At 31.9% G+C, this 27,144-nt stretch overlaps 1 protein-coding gene across 1 annotated transcript in view; it reads right to left on the bottom strand.

Annotated features, from left to right (window-relative positions):
* LOC145283666 (protein BCCIP homolog) overlaps positions 1-26,641 on the bottom strand; it is a 34,501-nt gene extending 7,860 nt beyond the window's left edge. The window contains exons 1-5 of the mRNA XM_080132673.1: positions 26,283-26,641; positions 18,157-18,231; positions 15,848-15,928; positions 12,114-12,209; positions 7,140-7,327 (exon numbers count right to left, since the gene is read on the bottom strand). Of these exons, the coding sequence (XP_079988799.1) occupies positions 7,140-7,327; positions 12,114-12,209; positions 15,848-15,928; positions 18,157-18,231; positions 26,283-26,408 (566 nt within the window). The 5' untranslated portion in view covers positions 26,409-26,641. The remainder of the gene's footprint in view (positions 1-7,139; positions 7,328-12,113; positions 12,210-15,847; positions 15,929-18,156; positions 18,232-26,282) is intronic.
* Positions 26,642-27,144: the final 503 nt, after the last annotated feature.

Below are 27,144 nucleotides of genomic sequence, written 5' to 3'. Positions count from 1 at the left end.
TTAGTTCAATTAATTTTCTTTCAATAATTCATTTCACTCAACAAACTTCACCATTTTTTTTTTTTTTATATCTTTTTCTGTAATTTTGGTAATTATGTTTGCTCAATTTTATCTAGTATTTCATTTGTTTTTTATAGTGGTATCATTTTTATATGTATTCCTTTGATATACCCTATTTCAAAATTAGTTTGGCTAAACTTATTCTTCACGTTAGAAACAACGTGTAAAAGCAATGAAAAAGTAAGAAAAAATAATAGGTGTTAACTACTCCTTGTGAATTATGGAGGTCTGAAGAACTGCCGTCACAAATACAACTATCAATAGCCAAACAAAAAATCGTTTTTGAAATTCCTTTAATTGTAACTTTTCGCTATACCTACCTTTTGGTACAAAACAAAAACTTTCGATTAATGGTATTTCTCATATATGGTCGTTAACTTTGGAAAGGTTATTTTGTATCTACGGCGCCATGTCACGTGGTATATTGTTTTTTTTTCATTATGCACGTTCATTTATAAATCATTAAATTAAATATTTATCTTTTTTATATTTAACTAGACCACCCGTGACCCGTTGGGTCAGTACGTTATATTAGCTATGGAATTCATGTATGAGCGTGACACTTGTGGCATAAAGAAAATAGTTTTTTTTTACATAACAGAAGCATTTCTATGAAAGTATATTAAAATGAAAAAAGAATATAGATAGATTTCTATGAGTCGTTCTGTTTATTATAATTGTTATTTTTTTTTAAATTACAGTTACTGAATTATAAGTGGTTGGTCATACTTATAGGTAAATATGCACTGAACAGGTATCATAATCCTTATTATAGTTAAATTCAAATTTTGATATATCATCTTTTAAATGAAATTGTTAGTTGAAAGTACAGAATAATAAAAAAAACACTCTCCACATGTTAATGGCTTTTTAAATAGAAAATGAAAATAAAATGTAACTTTTTTCATTTAATTTAAGCAAACATTCAGTACCCATTGTGTAAAGGAAAACACTATTTAATGTAATAGAAATGTGTGCATTTACCGATTCAGCTTGGAAATGTAAGCAGACGACTTTAAAAAACATGGGAAGAAGAAAAAGAAATTTTTTTGTAATAACGCCCTCTAGTAAAAAGGTCTGCATTAGTTAAGGGGGATAACTCTATCCAGTTTTACATCGCTCTCTTTTTCTTGCTCTTACACATACACGTAACTATTTCTCGCGTACGTAACGAAAACAGAGGGAGTAGGAGTGTTGAAATCTATTAGAGGGAAAGTGAGAGGTGTTTTCTTTCCATAAATTGTATAGGGTAATATTTCATATTATTAATAGATTCATAGATAAATAGATTTTATAATATATATTATAATTATCTATGAATCTATGTATTATTTGTATATATAAATAACTATTTGATCAAATTAAATGAAATTGTTTGTATTAAAAGCGATATAAAAATTCCGGAATTGGAATAACGGATTGAAGACGTTGCTATTTACGCATGCGCAACCGGATGTTGAAAACCGGAAATCTGATTGCAAACATACAAGATCCATAGACTTTTAGTATTATATAGATTAGTATATATTTTCTTTCTTCCGCTATATTTTTTTTTATTTAATTCATTAAATCTGTTAATTATGAGGACCAAAATAATGAATCGTGTGTATTTATTCTCTAATTTTCTTGTTTTTGTTCTGTTATATAAATTCTATTTTATTTGTTTTTTCTCTGAAGGATAAATTCTATTTTCTTTGAGTTTTTTTTTTCTGTATTCCAATTAAGTAAAATAAATTTTCTCTAAAATAAATTTTGCTAATTTTTCCGTTTAGTTTATTTACTATATAATAATTTTATTTAAACCAAAACACGACGGTGTAGACATAAAATATCTCTTCCAAAGTTAGGGAACATATTTGGGAACTACCGACCATAAGTATAAAACTACCTGGTATATTTCAAAACAATAATTCCCTAGGAATCGGAATCGGAATCGTACTTGGTATCGGAATCGTTAATCAATATTTTCCTGGAATCGGAATCGGAATCGTATAAAAATTAGGAATCATCCCAACACTAGTTGGGACCCTAACAGGTACTACCACTCCGGGTCAGAGTGGACCTGGGAGCAATGGCAATTAAAGGGTGGCTCCACACTCCCCAAAGCCCGCAAACTGGGGCCTCACCACTGGATACATTTTAAGGTCATATCCAGGACCCCAATCACAGTGGACAATCCCAAATAATAAACTGCATGTGGTGAGGATACAATGTGTTTGTAACATTTATGAACCCCTAAAAATTCTCACGACCACCTGTGGTTAACCCATTTTTTAGGTTTAATTACACTTGAGAAGCCGCAATATTTAGAAGCCAAAGACTACACAGTTATGCCAGGGTTTATGCTTTGCCGACAATGTGACAAATCCTACCAATATCTCATCAATGAAAGTTCCTCTGACACAAGCTCCTCAGGTGATGTTGTAGTTCAGTTTCAAAACGATTTTGATGAAGACGTTCCAGCTGATAAACCATTTGAAATGTACGAAAAACCAAGAAAACAGCTCAACACTAGTCTAGAAATGGTTGGAGTCTCTCCAGTGAACCTTCATAGTGTTGCCCAACATAGTCATGTGAGCAGCGCCAAACAGAAATTCAAGAAAGTGATGAACACATACAAATCCGCCCTGGCAGAAGCCTGCAATGTTGTAGGGGATATGCTCGATACATCTGATTCTGATTTTGAGAAAAATGATGTCCAGTGGAAGGCTGCAGAGTTGGATCGACTGCATGATTTGATGCGAGAAAAACTGAAAACGGCTACGTACCCTCAGAAGATCCAAATATTGACTGGTACCGGACAAGTGGTCACGTGACTTTGCTGCTCAACAATTTGGAGTAAGTGAGTACCTGATTCGGACAGTCCGGGATCTGAAAAAGGTTTGTGGCATTATAGCAACACCAGATCCAAAGAAACGAAAATCCTTTCCTCAGAAAACTCTTGACCCGGTACATAGTTTTTATGAAGATGACGAATACAGTTGCCAGATAAGAAGGATTATGTAAGTATCAAACAAAATGTGCACGAACAAAAGTGTCTGGTTCTTTGTAACCTGTCATGTTTGTTGCATTCAAAGAAAAATATCCAAATGTGAAAATTGGCTTCTCCAAGTTCTGCTCTCTTAGGCCAAAGTGGTGTGTCCTCGCTAGTTCATCAGGGACCCATTCAGTTTGTGTGTGCAGCACCCATCAAAATGCAGTGTTGCTTGTTGATGCAATTGACTGGAAATGCACGTACAAAGATTTGATTGAGAAACTGGTTTGTGACACAGATAACCGAATCATGTCCTGGGAGTGCAGCTCTGGAACAATTCCTGGACATCACACATGGATATGGAATCCGAATTCCACTACTGCCAATGGCAGACAACTGATCGCTGCCCTGTTGACACTTACAACAACATATGGGGATTACAAGGAGCTTCTTGTAGAGAAGATTAATGAAATGACGCGACACTCATACCTCACCAAAGCCCAAGCACATTATGTAAAGGCAAAAAAAGAAAATTTGGGAAAAACTGAGGTCATGATATTGGGGGATTTCGCTGAAAACTATCGGTTTCTCATTCAGGATGAGATACAAAGTTTTCATTGGAACAAAGAATACTGCACACTTCACTCCCTTGTAATATACTACAAAGACGAAGTGGGAGTTTTACAGCATCACTCGCTATGTTTTATCTCTGACAACAATACACACAACATTTGCTTTGTTCACAAAATACAGAGCATGGTGACAGATTTCATTAAACAACATCTCACTGGTATCAACAAAATCTATGTTTCAGATGGTTGCGGTGGCCAATATAAGAACTTTAAAAACTTTCTTAATCTGTGCTTCTACAAAGATGATTATGCTATCGACGCTGAGTGGATATTTTTTGCAAACAGTAATGGAATTGGTGATGCCGTTAAATGGCATGCAGCAAAGCGAAGCTTGCAGAGACCCTTGAACAACCAGATTCTAACTTACAAAGCAATACTGGAAGTGTGCCAAGCCGAAATGAAATCCATTGTGTTCTTTGGAATCGACAAGGAAGACGTGGTTGAAGTGAGAGATAGAATGGAGAAGATGTTTGAGGATAGGAAAACAGTACCCGGGACGAAAAGTAGTCATCATTTTGTTCCACAATCAAGATGCAAGATCGGACACAAACTCTGTGGTGAGGACAGTTCATTTGTTGACATTCACGACTTTAAAATCCCCATTCATGTTGACATTGGGAATGTTGCTCCTTCGACGTACATAACGTGTGTGTACAACTCATTCTGGTGGGTCGGATTGGTGCAGAAAGTAAACCTCAATGAAGGTGATGTTGATGTTCAGTTCATGCACCCCCATGGTCAACGTAAAACTTTCAATTGGCCTCGCAGTGCTGACCTGTGTCCTGTTCCTTTCAAAAACATCATTTGTAGCATCTACGTACCAAAAACAAACTTAAGTGGAAGGAGTTTTACTATTTCTAACGAGGATTACGATAAAACCGTGACAGCGTATGTTGTCTTACACTCATAAGATGTTGTGTTGGGTTGATGGTTTTTTACTTTAATGTACTATCGTTCCAAAAAATCCAAACCATGTACCCACCCAGCATAGGTACCATTTCTTAGTATCCGTACCCACCGTATTGATTACCAGAAAAATGGACTTTTGTTCTTTCTTCACTAGTTCACAATTAAACCTAAAAAATGGGTTAACCACAGGAGGCCATGAGAATTTTTAGGGGTTCATAAATGCTACAAACACATTGTATCCTCACCACATGCAGTTTATTATTTGGGATTGTCCACTGTGACAAGCGTATGTTGTCTTACACTCATAAGATGTTGTGTTGGGTTGATGGTTTTTTACTTTAATGTACTATCGTTCCAAAAAATCCAAACCATGTACCCACCCAGCATAGGTACCATTTCTTAGTATCCGTACCCACCGTATTGATTACCAGAAAAATGGACTTTTGTTCTTTCTTCACTAGTTCACAATTAAACCTAAAAAATGGGTTAACCACAGGAGGCCATGAGAATTTTTAGGGGTTCATAAATGCTACAAACACATTGTATCCTCACCACATGCAGTTTATTATTTGGGATTGTCCACTGTGATTGGCCAATTTTTGAGGTTCGATTGTGAGCAATCGGGATACTTGGCTTTACCTGCTACTTGCATCAAACAAAAAAACAAAATAGTTTCAGCCAACTTAAAGAAACACTAGAAAGCAGCAATACCACTTCTTAAATGAACAGGAAGTCAAAATAAAATTCAGGATTTCCTGTTTATGGTGAAGTCAAGTGACTCCTTGTACACTGCTGTCTGAAAGTGAGGCCCGTAAAACTGCCCATCTTTGAGGTTCGATTGTGAGCTAATGAGGAAAGAACCAAACACCTTTTTTGGAGGAATTCAAGTTCAGACAATCAAGAATGTCTAGGAACAAAAAAAATTCAATTCCCAATAGTGTCACATGTTTTTTTGGGTCACCTTAGACCAATATGTAAATCTCGGCTTAAAAGTTCAATAACTCAGAAACAGTTCATTTTCATAGGTTTTAAATGTGATTTTTGGATTCGTCATGTGGAAAACCTTGTCCATGCAAATTTTCAAGGTTCTACCTAGTCTAGAAATTGATTTATGCCCCTAAAACGTAATTTCATAATTTCGCGAATTTGCTGCTTGATGCAATATAAGTAAAATATCAAAATTGCGATAATTCCGGAGTTAAAAGCTCAAATTTTCAGGATTCCCTAGTTTTTTTATGATACCAACATATGGTGAAAATTTGGAAAAAAATCTGAGAGGTAAGGGTGTCAAAGATGTTTTTTTCTGGATGATTCGAGATGGAATTACCCGATAGACAAAGTTTCTGCCATGTGAAGAGACATTGAACAAAACAATGTCAAACTTTGTGAACAAGGATGTTTTACCATAATTCAACAGCAGAATCTTCAAACTCTTGAAGAATAAAACAAATACAAAAACAAATGAGTACAAAAATAACACAGAACATTTATTTATTCTTTACAACTATTTTACACTTTAGATTGGTGTGCCTGCTTTACAGCGTATCAACCTTTTCCTTGTTATTTAATGTCAAAACATAATACTTATTGTAACAGACATATCATATACACTTAAATGAACACAAGTTGCTATTTAGCCCATAGCAGAGAGCAAATTACAGGTTCACACATTTCTCAACGTTATTAGTGCACAATTGAACACAACAGATCCAATAGGATTGGAATTCAGCATATCTAAACCTTTTTGTCTATGACTAATTGGAATAACTTATTTCTAACACAATCCAAAAGGTTTTCATTGTTAAATGTCAAACATTCTTAAATCAGTTGTAGCAGAGTGAAAAGGAGAATTTAGATGCATATAACTGAAAGATTTTTTTTTTTTTTAATCTCTATTTAGTGTGGATGCTCAAGTCACATCCACCATTTATCTTATAGACGACTTGATATCATATCAAACGTTTATTTTATAGATGGCTAAATGTCTCTCGAGCTGCTCTCCATCATGGAAGAAGTTTTTCTAGACTCGCGGAATTTTTATTTTTGTACTAAATCCTGTGTCCCTTCTTGTGGAGTCGGACATTCTTCATATGAAAGTAGATTCATATAAATCAGCAGAGTAAAAATATTGATTCCATTATTGGTATTGGTTTCTATGATTCTTTACGGATTCATGTATTCGCAGGAGAAACCACATGAAGGTTGCCAACATCCATATATAAAAGTGATGCTATAAAACCAACTAGATTAAAACGTTACATGCTCAGGATTTCATCCTCCATTCTTCATTAAAACAGAGTTTGCATGGAACTTTGCCTTTGTGGCAAAGCAGGAAATAAAAACAAACATGAACAATTTGTACAGATAAAAACTACAATTTTTTTTAATTGAAATTGCTATGCAGTCAGGTTTAAACTTGAAAATTTCACGGTTCCATTTGATAAATCCCTTTTAGATTTACGGAAAACTGTATTAAAACTTGAGAAAAAAAAAAAAAAAAAACAGAAACCGAAGATTGTTGTTTTTTTTTTTTTTCAAAAATAAAAATAAAAAATGTTTCTTACTTGAGAGATTCATACATTGGCACAGCAATGGTTGAAGGGATGTTTATGAAACGTTCGTGAATAAGTAAGCCAATTTGTTTTGAAGAATTGCAGTCTAAAAGTTGCTGGAATTCAGGCAGTTTATCAGCAGCATATTTCTCACAATTTGTAAGGATTAAATCCTTGATTTCTTTCACACATTCTAGATTCTGGATCGGTCAAAGGAAAAAAAGAAACAGAGGGAAAGATTAGCAAAATAAAGAAGATATCAAAACAACCCAACATGAACTGAAAAATAAAACGATGTGCATTATGCAAAGTATCGAGCACTTAATAGTACACAATGGTGAAGAGAAATTCATTATTTTTAAAAAGGGAAAATGGGTTCATACATCTTTCGCATCTATTTTTCAATTTAGATTTGTGAAAAGATATGCAGAATTTTCTTATAGATGGCATACAAAAGTAAACCTTTGATTGGGTTTTGCACAATTGTTTGCTTCACAAGCTTGCTAGCTATTGAATATCTCGCAATGTATTAATTTATTTTTATTTCGGACTATTATTCTCATCTTTATTAGTTGCTGTTTTTCATCTTTTATTGGTTTGTTTATTCACAACGTTTCGGCCAACTATTCCTCTGGCCTTCGTAAGGTGGTAACAACTAATATTAACAACTAATAAAAATGAGAATAATAGTCCGAAATAAAAATAAATTAATATATATAATGCTCATCTCAAAAATGAATTCCAATTAAGGAATAATATATATCTCACAATGTCTTAGCATCAGATCCTTGCTCTGATAGGTTTAGTTGTTAATGGGAAGATCTGAGACCCATATCAATGACAGTGTGTTTCAAGTATCCATTCTTGGCTCAACTCTATTCCTGATCAATTATTCCCTAAATCAGATCACTTATTGACATTTATGCAGATCAGATGACACAACTACCTATCAAATATGTGAGCAGCCAATATAAAAAAAAATAAAATGAAATCGAGGTACATTTCCCAACAGGAGGGGGAAATAGGAAAGGGATTATGCCTACTTTTTACCCCCCCCCCGCCCCTCTAAATTATACAGCCTCAAAAAAATAAAATATAGGATATGAAGATCTAGCGATTTGGTAAAAATTAATTTTTAGTCAAACAGGGTCCATACAGATTTTCAATGTTTCAAATTTAGAAAACAAAATTTGATATATAAAAAATTATATAATAAACCACAAAATTAATATTTTAATTAATATGTAAAAAATATTTTAACAGTATTTATTTCGATTTTAAATTTCATTTCAGCTACATCCATAAAGTATATGGATCTTACACTTGGCCTTTTGGCTAGGAACAAAGTGTAGCATCTGTTCTGATACTACAATTCACCTTTTCTGTCCTCGATCAGTGAAGGAGAAATCCCTCATGACTGAAACAATTTTTATTTTTGTTTCTATCCAGCGTGCCCCTTTTTGAGTAGTTGGTTTTCCCCACATTAAAAATCGACCTTGTGTCTAATTCTGCCCTCATAGGAAGGCAAGTAAATAGGAACATTGGGTAGTTTCGTGATAAAGGGACATAACTATTATACTGACAACACTGGAAATAATATAATGCAATTTCAGAATATATTTATTTGGATTTTATTTTTAAAATATTTCCATAATATTTTAATTAGAATTTAAAAATTATTTTAGTAGTATTTATTTCGAATTTATTTTAAATATTCCAACACAAATTTTTATTGGACATCAAGAATATGATTTTCAAGACATTTTCCATTTTTTCAGTGCCTCTTCAAGATGATAAAAATAAGGCCTTTTCAAGACAAAACTCAAAATTCAAGGCCTTTCCAAATCTGTGCAAACTCAGTTAAATAAAAATAAAAGCGTTTATTCTGAATTCAAAGAAAAAGCAAAGGTTTCACATTCTTGCACCTATAGCAACACTTCTAAGAGCATTAATAATCAATATTTTTGATTTTATCTCTTCTGACCTGAAGCACATTGTGAAATGGGAAAAAAAAAAAAAAAAAAAATGATGGCTGGTTACTTTTAATACATCTTAAAAAAAACTTCTCTCCTTTCACCACCAATGATCAGATCCTCCCTCAAGAGGACTGACCTTCACTTCAGACCTGAACTGGAAGACTTGCATCAAATCTATTGCTAAGGTTACTGGAAAAATACTTGGATCATTCTACCGTTTCAAAAAGTATCTCTTTGCTAATGCCATCCTTTACCAGTATAAAAGTCAAATACATCCTAACTAGGCTCCAACCCCTGTCCCATCACCGCAATGTTGCATCCTTGTGCCTGTTTTACAAGTATTTTAATGGAATGTGCTCTGATGAACTCATTGCCCTTGTGCCCTCTCGACGTACATATACCTGACAAACTCGCTTAGCAACAAAATCACACCCCTTCACTGTTGAGGTCCCTAAATGTTAGAAAGTTTTCTATTCTAATAGCTTCTTCCTTAGAACAGCTTTCCGACCACCTGCTTCCCAAAATGATATGCAGAAGATTAAATGCAATATAAATCAACATCTTAATCTTTCTTAGGCATTATTCCAATTATTAATAGTAGCCCTTTACATTCAAGTGGTAATATGCCTTGTTTGGGGTGAAGGCGAGTTAAAAAAAAAAAATAAAATAAAATATTTTTGTTGCCACATCTGAGGAGGAGCATATTTTCTTGCCTTGACAGAACATAAAATCTGACTTCGAAATCTAGTGAGGGATGTCGTCTTCTCTCCCCTACAGTCTTTCTCACAGGAAAATAGTTGCCAGTCTTTCTCTACTCTATGGTTATTTTCATGGTAGTGCTCGACTGAGCTCCAATCTATGGTTTTCCCCTGCAAAACATTAACAAAAATTCATCTACATTTTACTTTTTCCCTCTGCATACCTAATACTAGATGAAATTTTCTATTAGAAAAGTTTCTTTCCAGAAAATAGAACACGATACCACAGTGCTACTTTCAAGCTGATTACAACATGGTTGTTTTCAAATCCAACGTTAAATTTTTGTTGAAACGTCTTTTTTTCAAATAATATTCTGCGCAGATTCAACCATTGTTACAACTCCAAGATGTTTCTCTCTGTTCAACTGACAATCTTATTAACCCTTATCCTTGAGTGGCCTTTTAGCCTTGATAAGGGGCGACTCACTAATACAGAGCTTTTTTGCGGTTTTACACCCGACATGTCTTTTCTTGCTATATGCAGAAATGACAGATCTTGATGCTGACTCCTCTTGGATTTTCATCTGAACCCTGTTAGGTGGTTACCTCTGATACTACCATGTTGTCACCACTTCTAACAGTAACAGCTGAACTTGACGAGAGGGGAGGGGGAACGACCTGTAAACTCAGTGTGCCATGTTAGAGTTTCAGGGCAGAGGGGGGGGGGGGGTAATACACCATTTTCAATACGTTTCATGTGCATGATATAAAAAAAAAAAATATGCAACATGTTTGACCATCATCATAATTACCAACATAAATTATTTTAAAGAAAATACTGTTGCGAAATTTGTCAATTTATTTTGCTTTACTCTACTTATTTACAGCGTACTTATGTTGAAATACATTTATAATCTGGGTTCTGAGCAAAGTAGCCATTTTCTTCAGTCACAGGAAGATTCATAATGTAAACAAAAGGTCAAAGAAAATGACTACTTTGCACAGAACCAATATTTATGCCAATTCAAAACGCTTATATCTCATTAAAAAGTTTTTTAACACACATCACAAATAAGCAGGTAAATCAAAATAAATTGGTTTTAACTAATTTTCTAACAGTATTTCCTTTAAAACAAGCTCAGCATGTGGAGGCCCCCTCCACAAATGAAAAATTTACTTCCACCATGACTAATGTTTGTGCAAAATTTCAAAACAAATTCAAGGCATGCTTATTGAAAAACATGCAAGCAAATGAACAGATGAATGATCTGGGGGGCAATTTAACCCCTATAATGCCCCTTAGGGGCGCAACCAGCGTTATCCCGGAAAATCAGTTCTGGCAAAAATTTACTTTCACCATGACTAATGTTTGTACAAAATCATAAAAATAAGTGTGAACAAAGAAACGGATGATCTGGGCAATTTAACCCTTATAATGCCCCTTAGGAGGACAACCAGCGTTATCCCAGAAAATCCGTTCTGGTAAAAATTTACTTTTACCATGACTAATGTTTGTGCAAAATTGTAAAAAAAATTCAAGGAGTGGTCATTGAGAAAAGTGCAAACAAATGAACGAGAGTGAATTACTAGGTCCAATCCCCCCATTTGTCGAAATACCAATAATTTGTCAGTAACCGTAATGATAACCCACATTTTTATCTGACATCCATATCAAGGAACTTTTCCCCCACTCAGCCCCAAAGTCAATAGAATCTGAGCGATTATTGAAATGTTGACTGTTGCTGGTCTTGTGCAGTTCTAGGAGGTTATCCTTTCCAGGCATTACCTTTTCTCTTTGGAAAGAGGTTAGTTTATTGTTAATTGCCTTAGGTATCTCTATTAGGGAATGTAGAAAAGACTGCCCAGGCATTTTTTGCAGGCCAGAGTGTTCTTTTTCTAGGGTGTTGGCTCTTCAATCCCACTTTCCCAACCCTTGTGTCACATCTTCCTGTCGTGAGAGGGAGATAAATACCAACCATAATCCATAAACATTTTCACATTACTTTAGTTTTGCGTTTTGTTGTTTTTAAATATTTTTGCTCTACAAAATCTGATCAATAACTTTCTTAGATAAAAGTTTGTAAGTGAAATAAATTGGGTAAAACAAAATCAGTTGTCATCTGCTTCTTGTTAGACGTATAAAAAAAAAGCATTAATACTGCATCAAGTTTGGACGAGTTTCATGACTTTGAATAAGGATGCTGATAATGACGGTGTTAAGGGTATGCTAAGGGACAGACGCAGAATTATAAAATAGATTTGTATAAATTACAAAAAAATACAATAGAAAAAAATGTGGGGGGATGGCTCACCTTTTTTTCCATTATGTTAATAACAGACATGACACCAAACACAGGATCTTCTTCTATGTCGTCATCACTCTCATCTTCTTCAGGAACTTCACATTGCTAATAGAAACAAATTAAATACAGATCCCAGGTAAATATTCAAAAATCAAAATATTTTTTGTATAAAATATGCATCAAGTGCACTTGAAAGCCAAATTACAACGCAATTTTAAGAAAATAAACAAATATTTTACTTGTTTGAAATTTATAATTTTTGTATTTATTCATGTTTTTTCAAACAGTATTCTGCTCAGATTCAACCATTGTTACAACTCCAAGATGTTGTCTCTCTGTTCAACTGACAATCTTATTAACCCTTATCCTTGAGTGGCCTTTTAGCCTTGATAAGGGGCGACTCATTAATACAAAGCTTTTTGGTGGTTTTACACCCAACATGTCTTTTCTTGCTATATGCAGAAATGACGGATCTTGATGCTGACTCCTCTTGGATTTTCATCTGAACCCTGTTAGGTGGTTACCTCTGATACTACCATGTTGTCACCACTTCTAACAGGAACAGCTGAACTTGACGAGAGGGGAGAGGGAACGACCTGTAAACTCAGTGTGCCATGTTAGAGTTTCAGGGGGGGAGGGGTAATACACCATTTTCAATACGTTTCATGTGCATGATATAAAAAAAATATGCAACATGTTGCATTCAGCAACATTTAAAATCAAGTTTATTAGTTAACTTTATAGTTGGCTTACAATATATCAATTTTTTTCAGGTTGAATCAGGTTATTTTGGTAAAAAATTTTATGTTTCAAGTTCTTAATTTCCTCACATTTATCATTGTATCTTTTTTTTTTTTTTTTTTGCTCTTCACCATTAACAAGGCAAATGAAGGAAGCAGGAAACAGAAAGGGAATTCCAAAACCTAGCAGTTCAAATTTAAAAAAAAAAAAACTATTAGAATGGAAGTCTTTTCAACATCTAGGGATATCTACAACCAAGGGGTAGCATTCTATAGGTTGTTAGGTCTGTCGGACATTTACATTGAGGGAACACAAAAGCTACAAGTTCATTTGAGCACATTCCATTTAAGTACTTGGAAAACAGACACAGGGATGCAACATTGCGATGATATGACAGGGGTTGAAGTTTGGTTGATCGTGTTAGGCTTGAGACTTGGACCCTGACCATAAAGGAGAGCTTGTGAATGTGTTTTTATTCAAATGGTTTATTAATTTGTTAAATAGGCATTATCCATAGGATCCTGATAAGTACTACCATCACAGATCAGAACACAATTGGGAGTAACGGCAAGTAAGGAACAACTACACATTTTCCAAAGCTCCCAAATTAGGGTCTTACCACTAAATGACATTTTGTGTCATAGAGAAAGCTTAGGGAATTGTAGGGTTGAGAAAGGATGCCAACTTATTTTTATTACAGAGATACTTTCATGAGTATAGTCAGTTTTCTTTGTAAACCTTTCAATTTTAATTTTATTATTGTTATTTATTAAATATTTAAATATTTTATTTAAATATATTTTATATATATTTACATGCATAAAATTTATCTATGGACATGTGTTTCTGGGTTAAACCAGCATGGATTAACTGTCAACAAGGAATCAAACTAACAACAACACTATCAGCAGTCTAGCATATTACTAATGAGCTACAAAGATTTGTTATATTTTATGCACACTTTTTTAGCGATTTAAATAGAAGATTGGCTGTTATTTTTAAACGAAATATAAGAAGCTTTTTTTTTTTTAACTATGTTATTTTTTGTATTTAAATTTTCACTTCATAAGTAAGAGAAATTACCTCCCTTTCTATTTTCATTTTTTGCATCACCCCCTGTTTCATGATTAAAAAAAAAAAGAATTGCTCGTATTTCACCAAAAAAAATAATAGATCATATATTTAAAGTGAATAAAAAAAACAGTGCTTGTTAAGCTGTAGTCAACAAATTAATTTTTTAAATATACTGTTTTAAGCCAAAACAATATTATGTACTTAATTATGTCGAAAATAGGAATACAATCGAACCCCGGGATACAGCATTAAAAATTAGTCAAAAAATACAGTACAGAATGTAATACACATGTGTATAATCAAATAACATTATCAATTACACCATAAGGCAGGGTCCGGAAAAACATTGTATTCCACATCATAACCTGAAAAACATTCTAGGGCTACAGTATCCCGGGATTCTACTGTATATTTAAAAATTACGAAAATTCATTGAGTAGAACAACTGCTACTGTGTTTTTAGTAAAAGTCTATCACTATAGACAACAAATATAGCAGCCATGATGCAAGTAATCTAAAATAGTTTTCGGAGTTATGTCCCCTGTTTCTAGCCTACTTTATAACATCTAAGAAAAATATGATCTTACTCAATTTTCTGTAAAAATTACTTTTAACTTGAAATAAATTTCTACTTGATGATTTTTCGTAATTTTTGGATATATTACTATTTTCGAGATGAAAATTAAGTACGTAATATTGTTTTTGCTTGGAGCAATATATTTTTAAAAAGATCGATCTGTCGACTGTATCTTAAACATAAAAAACTATGCATAAAATCTAACAAGGCTTCGTAGCTCATTGGTAAGACTCTAGACAGCTGATAGTGTTGTGAGTTCCATCCTTGTTGATGGTTGATCCACGCTCATAACAGGTTAAACCCAGAAACACATATCCATGGATAAAATTTTATGCACATACAAATATTTAAAATATATTTAAATATTTAATAAATAAAAATAATAAAATAAAAATGTCTCATTAAAAAAAAAAAGGAGGAAATTTCTCTCTTCACCGCTTAGGAAGCAAAAATTAAAATACAAAAATATATTGCAATAGTTAAAAAACATACACATTCTCACTTTTATTTATATATATACTAGCGAGGGGTACCTGGCATTGCCCGGGTGTTTGTAGATGTGTGTGAACAAAACCCCGAAATGTGAAAAAAAAACAGGTGCCCATGAAAAAAAAACGAAGCCTTGACAACGTGCAGTTGGAAAATAGTAAAGTGTGAAAAAAAAAACAGGTGCGCGTTTTTGATTGACGTGACGGCGATAGCTATTCAGCAGTTAGCATTTTGTGCAGGACAGTTTTTAATGAGGTCAACAAATCGGTTTGTTTGTTTTTAAAAACCCGCTCCCTGTTTATTAGGGGGAGCGTCTCGTCTCGAAAGCTACCGTCTGATATGACGAAGTCGACATTAACCAAACGTTACTTAGCTCTCTAGAGACCACTGGCTTTCGGCCAGTGATTAGAGTTGAGTTTCGCTTTTTTTTATACCGAAAACCGAATGTAACGCGTGCCGATGTGGGAAATGTCGAATAATTAACGGTTGAAAGTCAATAAAATTAAATAGACAGGCGAGCTCCGTGGTTAACTGTGAGATATTACAATTTATAGATGATATAAAAAGTTTTAAGAAGTTGTGAACCGAGCGAGCGCTTCTCTGAAAGAAGCCTTTTGTGAACATCGAGGAAAAGCGTACATAAATACATACATACATTTTCGCTTTTATATATATATATATAAAAATAAATGATTGAAAATTATTGATTTCTTCACTATTGTCATTTTATCTATTTACTTTTGCCTCATATCAAACATTGTCTTCAACTAAAATTACTTTGGCATCACTTAAAATGTCAACATGTTACATAGTATACTTCAAGTAAACTACAACTTTTTTTACAAGAAATGTTTTATTTTACCTTAATGACACAGCCAACATAGTTCTGTGAAATTATGGTTTCCGTCAATTGACTAAGATTTATATTGGCTTTCAGGAATAACTGAAATAAAAAATAAAATAAATTAGTAGCAATTATAATTAAAGGATAATAAAATGAGAAAAGTTGCAGGGTCAAAGTTGAAACAAATTCATTGCTTTTAAGTGTCAAGAGTTCATAAAAATTGTCCAACTTTAACTCTTCACTAAAACGAAAAAAAATAAATATGAAGCAGGAAAAAAAAAAGACTAAAAACAAAAATATCAAAATTTTATTGATATATTTTTTTCCCCCATAAAAGACTAATTATAGAGTCAAGAAAAACATGTATTTCCTCTTGAAAAAAGATAGGTTCAAATACACTATAATAGCGAAATTCAAAATTTTTTATACTGAATTTTAAGGTAAACAATAATCGCTATTTAATTATCATGTTACAGTCATGAGTATGTCCAAAAAATATGAAAAATAATAAGGTAGAAAAAATAATTAAAGAAAACATTTTTTGATGAAAATTAGTGAAAATAAAATGTTTGGCTAAAAAAAAAAAAAAAAAAAAAAAAAAAGAAGAATTCCAAAGGGAGGTAAATAGTGTGTAACTATTGTCATGTTTTTTATAAATTGTGCATTTTGCCTTGGTTTTAGCATAACTGAATTACTTCCCTTGTTATGTTACATCTTCCCAAAGAAATATGGCAGTGGATTTTTACAATAAAGATCGATAACTTGTGTTTCTTTTTAAATAATATTGTAATATTTAAGCACTTCTGACATGATAATTTAGTAGATATCATTGCTTTTAGTTGAAATTGACACAAAAGGTCAGTAGATAACATTATTTTGTCTTTCAATTGATTTTTTTGTTTTCTGATTTTCACTATTATAGTATAGCGGTACAAAAAAATTTGATACTTCAAGTAAAAGGTATTTTCATTAAGTTATGTAAAGATTTTAAATTAAAAGGTTTTAATGGGGCATTTCCAACCTTTAATTCCAAATCTTTACATGTGTTAATGCTTTATCTCTAATACTGAGCTTTTTTTTTTTTTTTTTTAAGGATAGTATTAAATTTGTAAATATTAATATTTGCATTACAACTTTAAATAAATATATATATATATAGTCATCCACATACAGTACTGTTTCGCTGTTTCACAGCTCATCAGTGCAGTTAGACAGGCAACTGCCTCAAGCCAGGATCGAAATCCGACCACCCAAATGACAGTCAAGGCTTCTCACCATTACACTGTACGGCTGATGCTGTGTGGGTAATGAATTAACAATGTTTTGACATTGTCCATTTGTTTACACAAAGAGCGTCATTTAATACACTAATGGCAGTTTGTATATCACTTCCCAATATACTCAACCCAAGATAGGGAGCATTATATATATATATATACACAGAGCCTGTACATGTCTGTATATGTAATTATTAATATAAATATCTCTATTTGTTATTGAGCAATAATGTATAAACCTTGAAAAATAGTAGACATTATAAGTAGTTATTTTCTAATCATCTTAGAGATGGGCACATGGAATGGTTAATAGGATTGTGAATTTTATTAATGATTTCCTGGTGACATTTTTGGAGGTTATCCTGCATAGATTATGTGTTTAGTTAATATGTTTATTTGTTTAGTTATGTGTTTAATTATATAAGTTTAGTTATGTGTTTAATTATATAAGTTTAGTTATGTGTTTAATTATATAAGTTTAGTTATGTGTTTAATTATATAAGTTTAGTTATGTGTTTAATTATATAAGTTTAGTTATGTGTTTAATTATATAAGTTTAGTTATGTGTTTATTTACTATGTTGTGAGTATAATTGGTTGTGTACATGTTAACTACCAGTAAACAATAACAACTCACATTTTGGATTTAATAATTCTTTTGGCTTTTTATACATTAAGTGTTACATAATTCATCAGTCTTCTCTCCCACTTACACTATACCAGGGAGAAGGAGCAAACCTTCAAAACACATCTGTTCTAGTCGAAGTTGAATACTTAAAAGAATGTATCTGGCTTACTAGTCATGCATCACTTTCTGTCTATGATGTCACTTCCTCAAATATGTTGGCAACCAAAATGTGACTCCCCAAAGTTTCCGAATTGAGGCCTCATCACCAGATATGGTTTAAGTGCATATCCAAAACTTGAGAGACATCGGTAATTATGCTATGATCATTTATTTATAAAAATCATTTCCAGTCAGAAATTTAGTGGAGAATCGTTGTGCATGTGAAAAAGTAAAAAAAGAAAAATGGAAGATTTTCTTTGTTACCTGATAAAGCAAAGATCGTATGCCATCAAAATCATTGTCACTCGGAGGCATCGCTTCAAAATCAACTTCCACTGTCTGTTTAAAAAAAAAAAAGAAAATAAAAAATCTGTTTGCAAAGCATTGTTATATGGTTTTTGAAAATATAAGAACATTCAAAATAAATTCTTTATTCTAAGAATTATATCTGATAGTTCCAGGAACATACATTATTAGGCAATACAAGACCAGAAGATAGTGCTCAAAACTAATAGCGTTGTACAGGGATTTGTAGGGTTTTCGCATTTTCTTTAATTCTAATGTGGTGTTTTTTACACCGGCTATTTATTTCCATAAAAACCACCGTCGAATAAGTTAAAACACAAAAGAAAATTATCCAGTTAGGTAGAAGAGTAACTTACCTTGCTTTTGGTAACATTTATTTGTATATCTGTTTTTTATCCCTTTTTCATTTTGTTGAAATGCCCGGTAGTTAAAATTAAAAAATACATACACACACACACACACACATATATAATAAACAAATAACATCTAAATAAATCGCGATATATCCAAGCAGTCCTGCGAGATGAGCGAGTGGATAAAGAGTTTAGACTCATTACTATGGGGTCCCGATTTTAAATCTCGCTAGATTCAGCCACTCTGATGAGTCGTAGATGACGAAACACATGTCAGTGGATAATTATATTTTAAAAATAATATATATGTCGCTCCCCATGTGGGGGTACCAAAATTGGTTAAAGGGAAAATTATTCTTAACTCGCATTTAGGATAAAATGCACTTTCGTAAATAATTGAATTCATTCAAAACATATTGCAAAAACAAAAACAAATAACATTATATATATATATATATATAGTTGTTTAGAAAGAAATGTGTAAAAGATAAACAGAGTTTGATAATTGTATTTTTTTTTTTTTTTTTTTTTTTTTTTTACATAGGCATCACCACTTTGTCATAATTCTTGTAAAGTTTCACAATGGGTATCAAACACCCTCTTAAAAAAAAAAATGCTTAATTCTATGTCTAATCCTAGGTATGAGTGGCAAGCCTCCTCCTAAAACCTTTAGCCTTAATAACGCTAAGTACAAGTGGCAGAGCTCCCCACTAAACAAACTTCCCCTGCGAGCTTATATAAACGTAAAAAAAAAAGCATAAAAACGTTTGAAGAAAAAGTGCACGATTAATCTCCCCCCCCCCAAAAAAAAAAAATAAATAAATTGGTCAACTGTCCTAAAATGCTAGGATCGTCTTGAAATGGTGAATTATTTTACATTTATGTGAAACCAACCTCCCACTCTAAATTCTAAAATTGTTTTTGTTTTGTTTCTATCAAGTCTTCAGGATGTTCACACAATTTTCCTTAGCCCTATCATTAACCCAAAGTCAGAGTGGCAACCTCCCTACCTTCTCATAATTGCACAAAGACCCTCTTAAAACCATGCATAATCGCCTTTTAGAAAACAAACAAACAAAAAAAGAACACCCAGGATTTATCTATCATAGGAAAAGGGAGGGGGGTAACTGCCCTAAAGCGCTCGAATGATTCAAAATGGGAAATGATTTTACATTAAATTCTAAAATAATTTTTGTTTATCTTTTATTAAAGTTTTTCAAGTTGTTCGCATGCAATTGTCTATAAAGGTAGAATCACATATTTTGGAGAGGTGGTCAGATGGGGAGGGGTAGCAGAAAGTATTAATCTACAATAATACCAAAGAAATATTGCAATATATTCATTTTTAACCAATCCTAGATTTCGATTTCAGTTTTTGGCACATGCATTACAACTAAACTTTGAGTTCTCTAACTTCTTTTCTTTTAATGAATACATGGAATTTTAAGCAATCGCAGCATATTTATGTGAATTTACTGCAGATTATTTGGAAACCTTTCATTTCTGGAGATTTTCAGCAGCATATTCAGATTCCTTGCACAAAAATACTTATATGGCAAATTTCATTGCTTAGTCTTGTGTTTTAACAAAGATATAGCATTTTTACTGAAAAAGTAGTGCAAAAAATGTGACAAAACGCATATGGTCTTAAAGAGGGAAAAATATCCAAACATGCAAGGCATAAAAATAGTCATAACTTCCTTGATTTTCATTGGATTTTAAAAATTTAAAAAGAGTCTTTCTTAGCTTATCAATCTTTTTCTATATATACCAATATTGAAATATTTTAAGCCATTTAAATTTTTTCATGTGTATTGCTACTTCATCATATCCCCATCACTGAGTAAGACCTCTTCAGCATCATTCTGGATAAACTTTTTGGAGATTTTGCAGTAAAGTCAAAAAATTGAAAAAGATGTAAAAAAAAAAAAAAAAAAAAATTCTGTCAACAATCAGATGAAAATTCTATGTTCAACTTCAATGTATACTTTATTAGCTGTATTTCTGTTTAATTTTTTATTTTGAAGTGATTTCGAAGGCCTAACGTGGTCACTAATTGCCATCTTGTTTTTTTTTGTTCTAGCGTAGTGTCTTGGATAATGTGTCTTTTTTATTTAAGCAAAAAGCTCTTTTAAATGACCCTTTTTCATGCTGACTTCAGTGCAAAATAGTATCTTGCTTAGTGTAATCCATTTGTTTAACTAACCAGTCTATATAATTACCACTAGGTAATATATTTAGCAAAATTTTGTCTCATACCCAAATTCGGCACATTGTCTTTAAAAAAATTACTTTTAACATATATATATATATAATATTCTGCTTGTTCCTTCATTAGTCATTACGATATACTTTGAAAAAGGCCAAATACAATTTTTGGAAGCCAAACTGCTTCAAAAATAGCAAAAATTGGCAACCTTAGATGAGAATATGAGAGTGATCTCCCTTTGATATAGCCTTGTTTTCGAATATATAAGAATATTTGTAATAGTGTGAGAAAGGAAATTGTAGTAATTTCGACATGCAGCTGCAGCAGTTCTATATGACAAAAAAGTCAGTAAAAGGTTATATAAAAAGGACCATTCGAAAAAATATAGTGCAAAAAAAAAAAAAAAAAAAAAAAAAAAAAACATTGTCTACCAAGAGATGCTGGACGGAATGAGTAAATTAAAGATTGTCTTTTACAATAGGATTTCATTGAACTATGTAGCACAACATTACTTTCTGAGTTTTTATTAGTATTTATTAATTTATCTCATTTGGGTCAGTTCTATATTTAAACTACAATGGACACTATTTTCGTGGAAATGTAAATAAACTCATACTTGCTGTCTGTTATTGGGTTTTCTGTTCAATAAACTAATTTTTTGCAATATCCCGAAAAATATCAGCTTCATGAAAACGTATTTGTTAATGAAATATATTTCGCATTCCACGGAATTTCCACAAGTCTTGATAGTTTGTTTTTCAGAATAACAGAAAATGTTTTAATGGGTAAACCTTAATCAGAGGGGACTTTTTTAGGACATTCATAGTTAAGCAGCAGAACAGTCAGTACAAAAACGGAAGTAAATACAAGCATGCAGAACTTGAACAAAGCCTATTTTTAATAAATAAGATTTCAGAGGAGGAGGGTGTTGTCAACAAAACAATAATCCACGATGGTGGAGAGGAAGATATTTATTAATTTTTCATAAATACTCAACGAACCAAATTTTTACACATACTAATGAGAAAACTTAAAATAAAATAAAATTATAAATAAAAGAAAAGAAAATATAAAACACGAAATAAAATAAAACAAAAATTTAATATCAAATGAAATAAAATAAAATTGATTTAATATAATTTCAAAGAAATAAATTACAGACATAATAAAATAAGTAGACGAAAGGGATAGAAATTCAATGGATAAATGAACCAATGAAAACCTTTTGCGCATGCGTTTTCAGGTAACTGTCATTATAAAAAAAAAAAAAAAGTTTACGCAAGGCCCAAGTTCCCCTAAAAGTGTAAATGTATTTTTGGTGCTAATGCACTTACTGATCCGCGCTATTTTTTAAATCGTATTTCCAAGTTTAATTAAAGTTTTATGGGTTTTTTTTTTGGTACTGGTCGCGGTAAGAGTTCCCTGCCGAACACCCTCCAAAAACAACGATGTCTCCCGTTTCTCGCGCAGCCGCAAAGGACATGCTTTAGTTGCCATAGTAACAACACTTTTTATCGACATTGTTTTACTGTTTAAAGACAGCACTACACATTTATTAATAATATCTCACTTTTAATCACTTTTATCGACTTTTTAAAACTTTTTTTTTTACTCTTTTTAAATGACAACGTTAATGTTTATGAATATTGAAATAAAACATTATGTTTATGAATATTGAAATAAAACATTATGTTTATGAATATTGAAATAAAACATTATGTTTATGAATATTGAAATAAAACATTATGTTTATGAATATTGAAATAAAACATTATGTTTATGAATATTGAAATAAAACATTATGTTTATGAATATTGAAATAAAACATTATGTTTATGAATATTGAAATAAAACATTATGTTTATGAATATTGAAATAAAACATTATGTTTATGAATATTAAAATAAAACATTATGTTTATGAATATTAAAATAAAACATTATGTTTATGAATATTGAAATAAAACATTATGTTTATGAATATTGAAATAAAACATTACTACACATTTATTAATATCTTTTTTTTTTTTTTACTGTTTTACTGTTTGTGTCACTTTTATCGACTTTTTCTTTTATGAAACTTATCGGCGGTTCTTGAAATTTACTTACCACAAAACTTGTCGACGGTTCTTGAAATTTACTTACCACAAAATGATGATAGAATAAATTTACTTACGTTTAATCAATGTTATTTTCTTTTTTAAATAGCATTTTCTTTTTAAATGACGACGTTTTTACTGTTTATGAATATTAAAAGAAAAGGTAAATTTATACAAATACCGTGACAGCGAATTAGTAGAAAAAAATGTACCCTAACCCTAACCCAGTTTTCAGATTCGTGTTCAGCACACCGAAACGTAACAGAATACTACGTAAAAGATTTTACTAATTCGCTGTCACGGTGTTTGTATAATAATACCAAAGAAAAATAATTACTAAACATTTATTAATAAGAAAATGGGTGCTAGTGCACTTATGATCCGCGCTATATTTTAAATCGTATTTCTAAGCTTAAAGTTTAATGTTATTATTTAAAAAGCCATTCTTAACACGGGGAGGGTGTTTTGTACCTATTCTCTACTTTAACCTTACAATTGAATAAAAAAACATTAAACTTTAAGCTTAGAAATACGATTTAAAATATAGCGCGGATCATAAGTGCACTCACTAGCACCCATTTTCTTATTAATAAATGTTTAGTAATTATTTTTCTTTTAATATTCATAAACAGTAAAAACGTCGTCATTTAAAAAGAAAATGCTATTTAAAAAAGAAAATAACATTGATTAAACGTAAGTAAATTTATTATTCTATCATCATTTTGTGGTAAGTAAATTTCAAGAACCGCCGACAAGTTTTGTGGTAAGTAAATTTCAAGAACCGCCGATAAGTTTCATAAAAGAAAAAGTCGATAAAAGTGACACAAACAGTAAAACAGTAAAAAAAAAAAAAAAAAAAAAAAAAAAAAAAAAAAAAAAGATATTATTAATAAATGTGTAGTAATGTTTTATTTCAATATTCATAAACATAATGTTTTATTTCAATATTCATAAACATTAACGTTGTCATTTAAAAAGAGTAAAAAAAAAAGTTTTAAAAAGTCGATAAAAGTGATTAAAAGTGAGATATTATTAATAAATGTGTAGTACCGTCTTTAAACAGTAAAACAATGTCGATAAAAAGTGTTGTTACTATGGCAACTAAAACATGTCCTTTGCGGCTGCGCGAGAAACGGGAGACATCGTTGTTTTTGGAGGGTGTTCGGCAGGGAACTCTTACCGCGACCAGTACCTTTTTTTTTTTTTTTTCAATTGTAAGGTTAAAGTACAGAATAGGTACAAAATACCCTCCTCTCCCCATGTTAAGAATAGCTTTTTAAATAATAACGTTATTGGGTTTGTATTACTGTACACATAAAAAGTTGTCAAAAAACAAATATATAACAAATAAATGCTATCAAAGGCAAGATAAGTTACTTTTCTACCAAACTGGATATATTTTTCGTGTTTTTATTCAATGTAACATATTTATTCAGCTCGAAAAACAGTGTTTACCGATGTATTCGAAAATTCAAGATGGCGTCTCACACCCTCTTTAACACCGTAAGTAAGGAAAAAGGTGTTATAAATTAAAAAATATATACAAAATACTATTAAAAACCCGCCGAATATATGTCAACCTATGTCACGGTAACATATATTGAGCGAGTTTTTAACAGTATTTTATCCGGTTTTTTATTTATAACACTTTTTCCATACTTACGGTGTTAAAGAGGGTGTGAGACGCCATCTTGAATTTTCGAATACATCGGTAAACACTGTATGTTTTTCGAGCTGAATAAATATGTTACATTGAATAAAAACAAAAAATATATCCAGTTTGGCAGAAAAGTAACTTATCTTGCCTTTGATAACATTTATTTGTTATATATTTGTTTGACAACTTTTTCGAATCTATGTGTACACAGTACCCACGTGGTGAATGTTTCGTTTAGGTCCACCTCCACAATTTTCTTTAAAATGACGACATTTAAAGGTTTTCGACTATGCTGAATACGAAAATCGCATTGAAATGTTGCAGAGATAAGTAGTTATCAAGATAGAAAAAAATGCATTATGCACGGTAATTTTGGCGGCCATTTTTTTACGCGCATGCGTGCGCGCCCTAAGCAATCAGAATTTTACACGAAGGAAAAAAAAACAAGTACTCCCCCCCCCCCCATCCTCGAGAATGATCCACTTTTATGATATTGACAATGCCCCCCCCCCCCCCCACAAAAAAAAATGTCATTTTAAAGAAAATTGCGGAGGTGGACCTAAACGAAACATTTACCACAACTTTTTATATCTCGATAACTACTTATTTCTGCAAAATTTCAATGCGATTTCCGTATTCAGCATAGTCAAAACCTTTAAAAGTCGTCATTTAAAAGAAAATTATGGAGGTGGGGTGAGCCTAATCTAAAAAAAAAAAAAAAAATACCTTTTTAAATTATAACGTGCACTCTGCTGCAATGCTGCATAACACCGACACACGAGATTATAGTTAAATTAGAAGAAAAAAAAAACATGTTTTACGTCTTCGACACTCGAGCGTGATTTTGAAATTTTTAAACTGGCGTATAGAAGGTAATTTTGTTAACATTAAAGTTTTATAGAATTAAAATTTATAGACGAAAGGGGGGGGAGTATTGGTATTTATTTGCTTCCTCCACGTAAGGAAAATGTGATACAATATGGGGGAAAACCAGCTCTCCAAAAAGGGGTACTCTAGAAGTAGGCAAAAATAAAAATTGCCTTAAGGTCCCGCCCCGCCCCCAATTGACTAAGTATAGCATCAGAACAGATACTACCCCGTAATCCTACGGTTTATCTAGGCTCTTAAATCAAATAAAACTATTTCTCGAAATTGACGCTAATTTAAAAAATAATAAAGAACCGAAGTAAGTACGCATATAAATAAATGAATAAAACGAACTTGGTATTTGATAATATAGTCGACAGATCGATTTTTTTTTTTTTTTTCAAATATGCCGTTTTAAGCAAAAACAATATTACGTACTTAATTGTCATGTCGAAAATAGTAATATATCCAAAAAATATGAAAATTCATCGAGTAAAACAACTGCTATTGTGTTTTTTAAGTGACGGGACCCATTAATTTCGCATTCCGAGTTATATCCTCTTTGTGTGAACTCTCATCGTCTACTTTATAGCATAAAAAAAATGCAATTTTACCCAATTTTCCGTAAAAGTTAATTTTAACTTTAAACTACTCGGTGAATTTTCGTAATTTTGGGGATTTTTGACAGGACAATTATGTACGTAATATTGATTTTGCTTAAAACATGTTTTAAAAATCGATTTGTCGACTCTATTTTACTTGAAATTTTAATATATTGCCGGTTTAAAGTCTATGCCCCTAAAACAAAATGAAGCAACAAGCCGACGTGAGTCCACGACACATTCCGTAAAATGCCATCATTTTTACTTTAAAAATTAGCGGTAGCGAATAAGAACTCACCCCAGATGTAAGAATATCCTCTTCATCTTCGCATCCACTCGATGAATCTTCATCGTCATATTCACTATCGTCATCAGAGTGTGTTTCCATTTGTTCAACATCTCGCTTCTTTCCTGGGGTCGCCATGCTGGATTGGAAAGAGAAATTGGTACACTGAAAATGCGGACTAGAAGAAAACGAAACGAAATCAAAATAGAAAACTGAAGCTTTCTTCTTCTTTTTTTTATATAATTATTATTATTATTTAATGTTTGCGTTTTATTTCTGCTTAGGTTGGAACACTTTCAGTTTATTTTGTGTACGAATTTTAAGTCTTAATCAAGTTCGATTTAAATACCATCTGGACAAGCAAGCAGCTTAATGAAAAAACACACACAAAAGAAAAGGAACTTTAAAAGTTTTACACCGGTTAAAGACAATGTCGCCAATTTAGTGGGTTTTCCGCTAGATCTAGAGATTTCGTTTGCGATTTAGCGGCTAGCGTTTTTTCTCTTGGTGTGTTTTTGTTTCTTTTTTTGTTTTTTTGGTACTCATGCAGTGCACTTATTGATCCGTGCTGAAATAACGTTATTATTTAAAAAGGTATTCTTAACATGGGGTGGGGAGGGTGTTTTGTACCTATTCTGTACTTTAACCTTACAATTGAATAAAAAAAAAAAACATATCATAAAACTTTAATTAAAGTTGAAAATACGATTTTAAAAATAACGAGGATCAGTAAGTACATTAGCACCGTTTTTTTTTTTTTTTTTTTTTTTTTTGTCTGGGAAATCTGAAGATTTTTTACACCCACACACACGCAATTAAAGATTTAAAAAATAGATAAAAGTGCTTGAAAATACTTTAAAGCATAAACAAAACC

Source organism: Euprymna scolopes, chromosome 8 (genome assembly GCF_053919585.1).
Source record: "Euprymna scolopes isolate OS-2025 chromosome 8, ASM5391958v1, whole genome shotgun sequence".
Taxonomy (NCBI): domain Eukaryota; kingdom Metazoa; phylum Mollusca; class Cephalopoda; order Sepiida; family Sepiolidae; genus Euprymna; species Euprymna scolopes.
The sequence above is the reverse complement of the archived record's forward strand: the minus strand, read 5'-3'. Positions and strand labels throughout refer to the sequence as shown.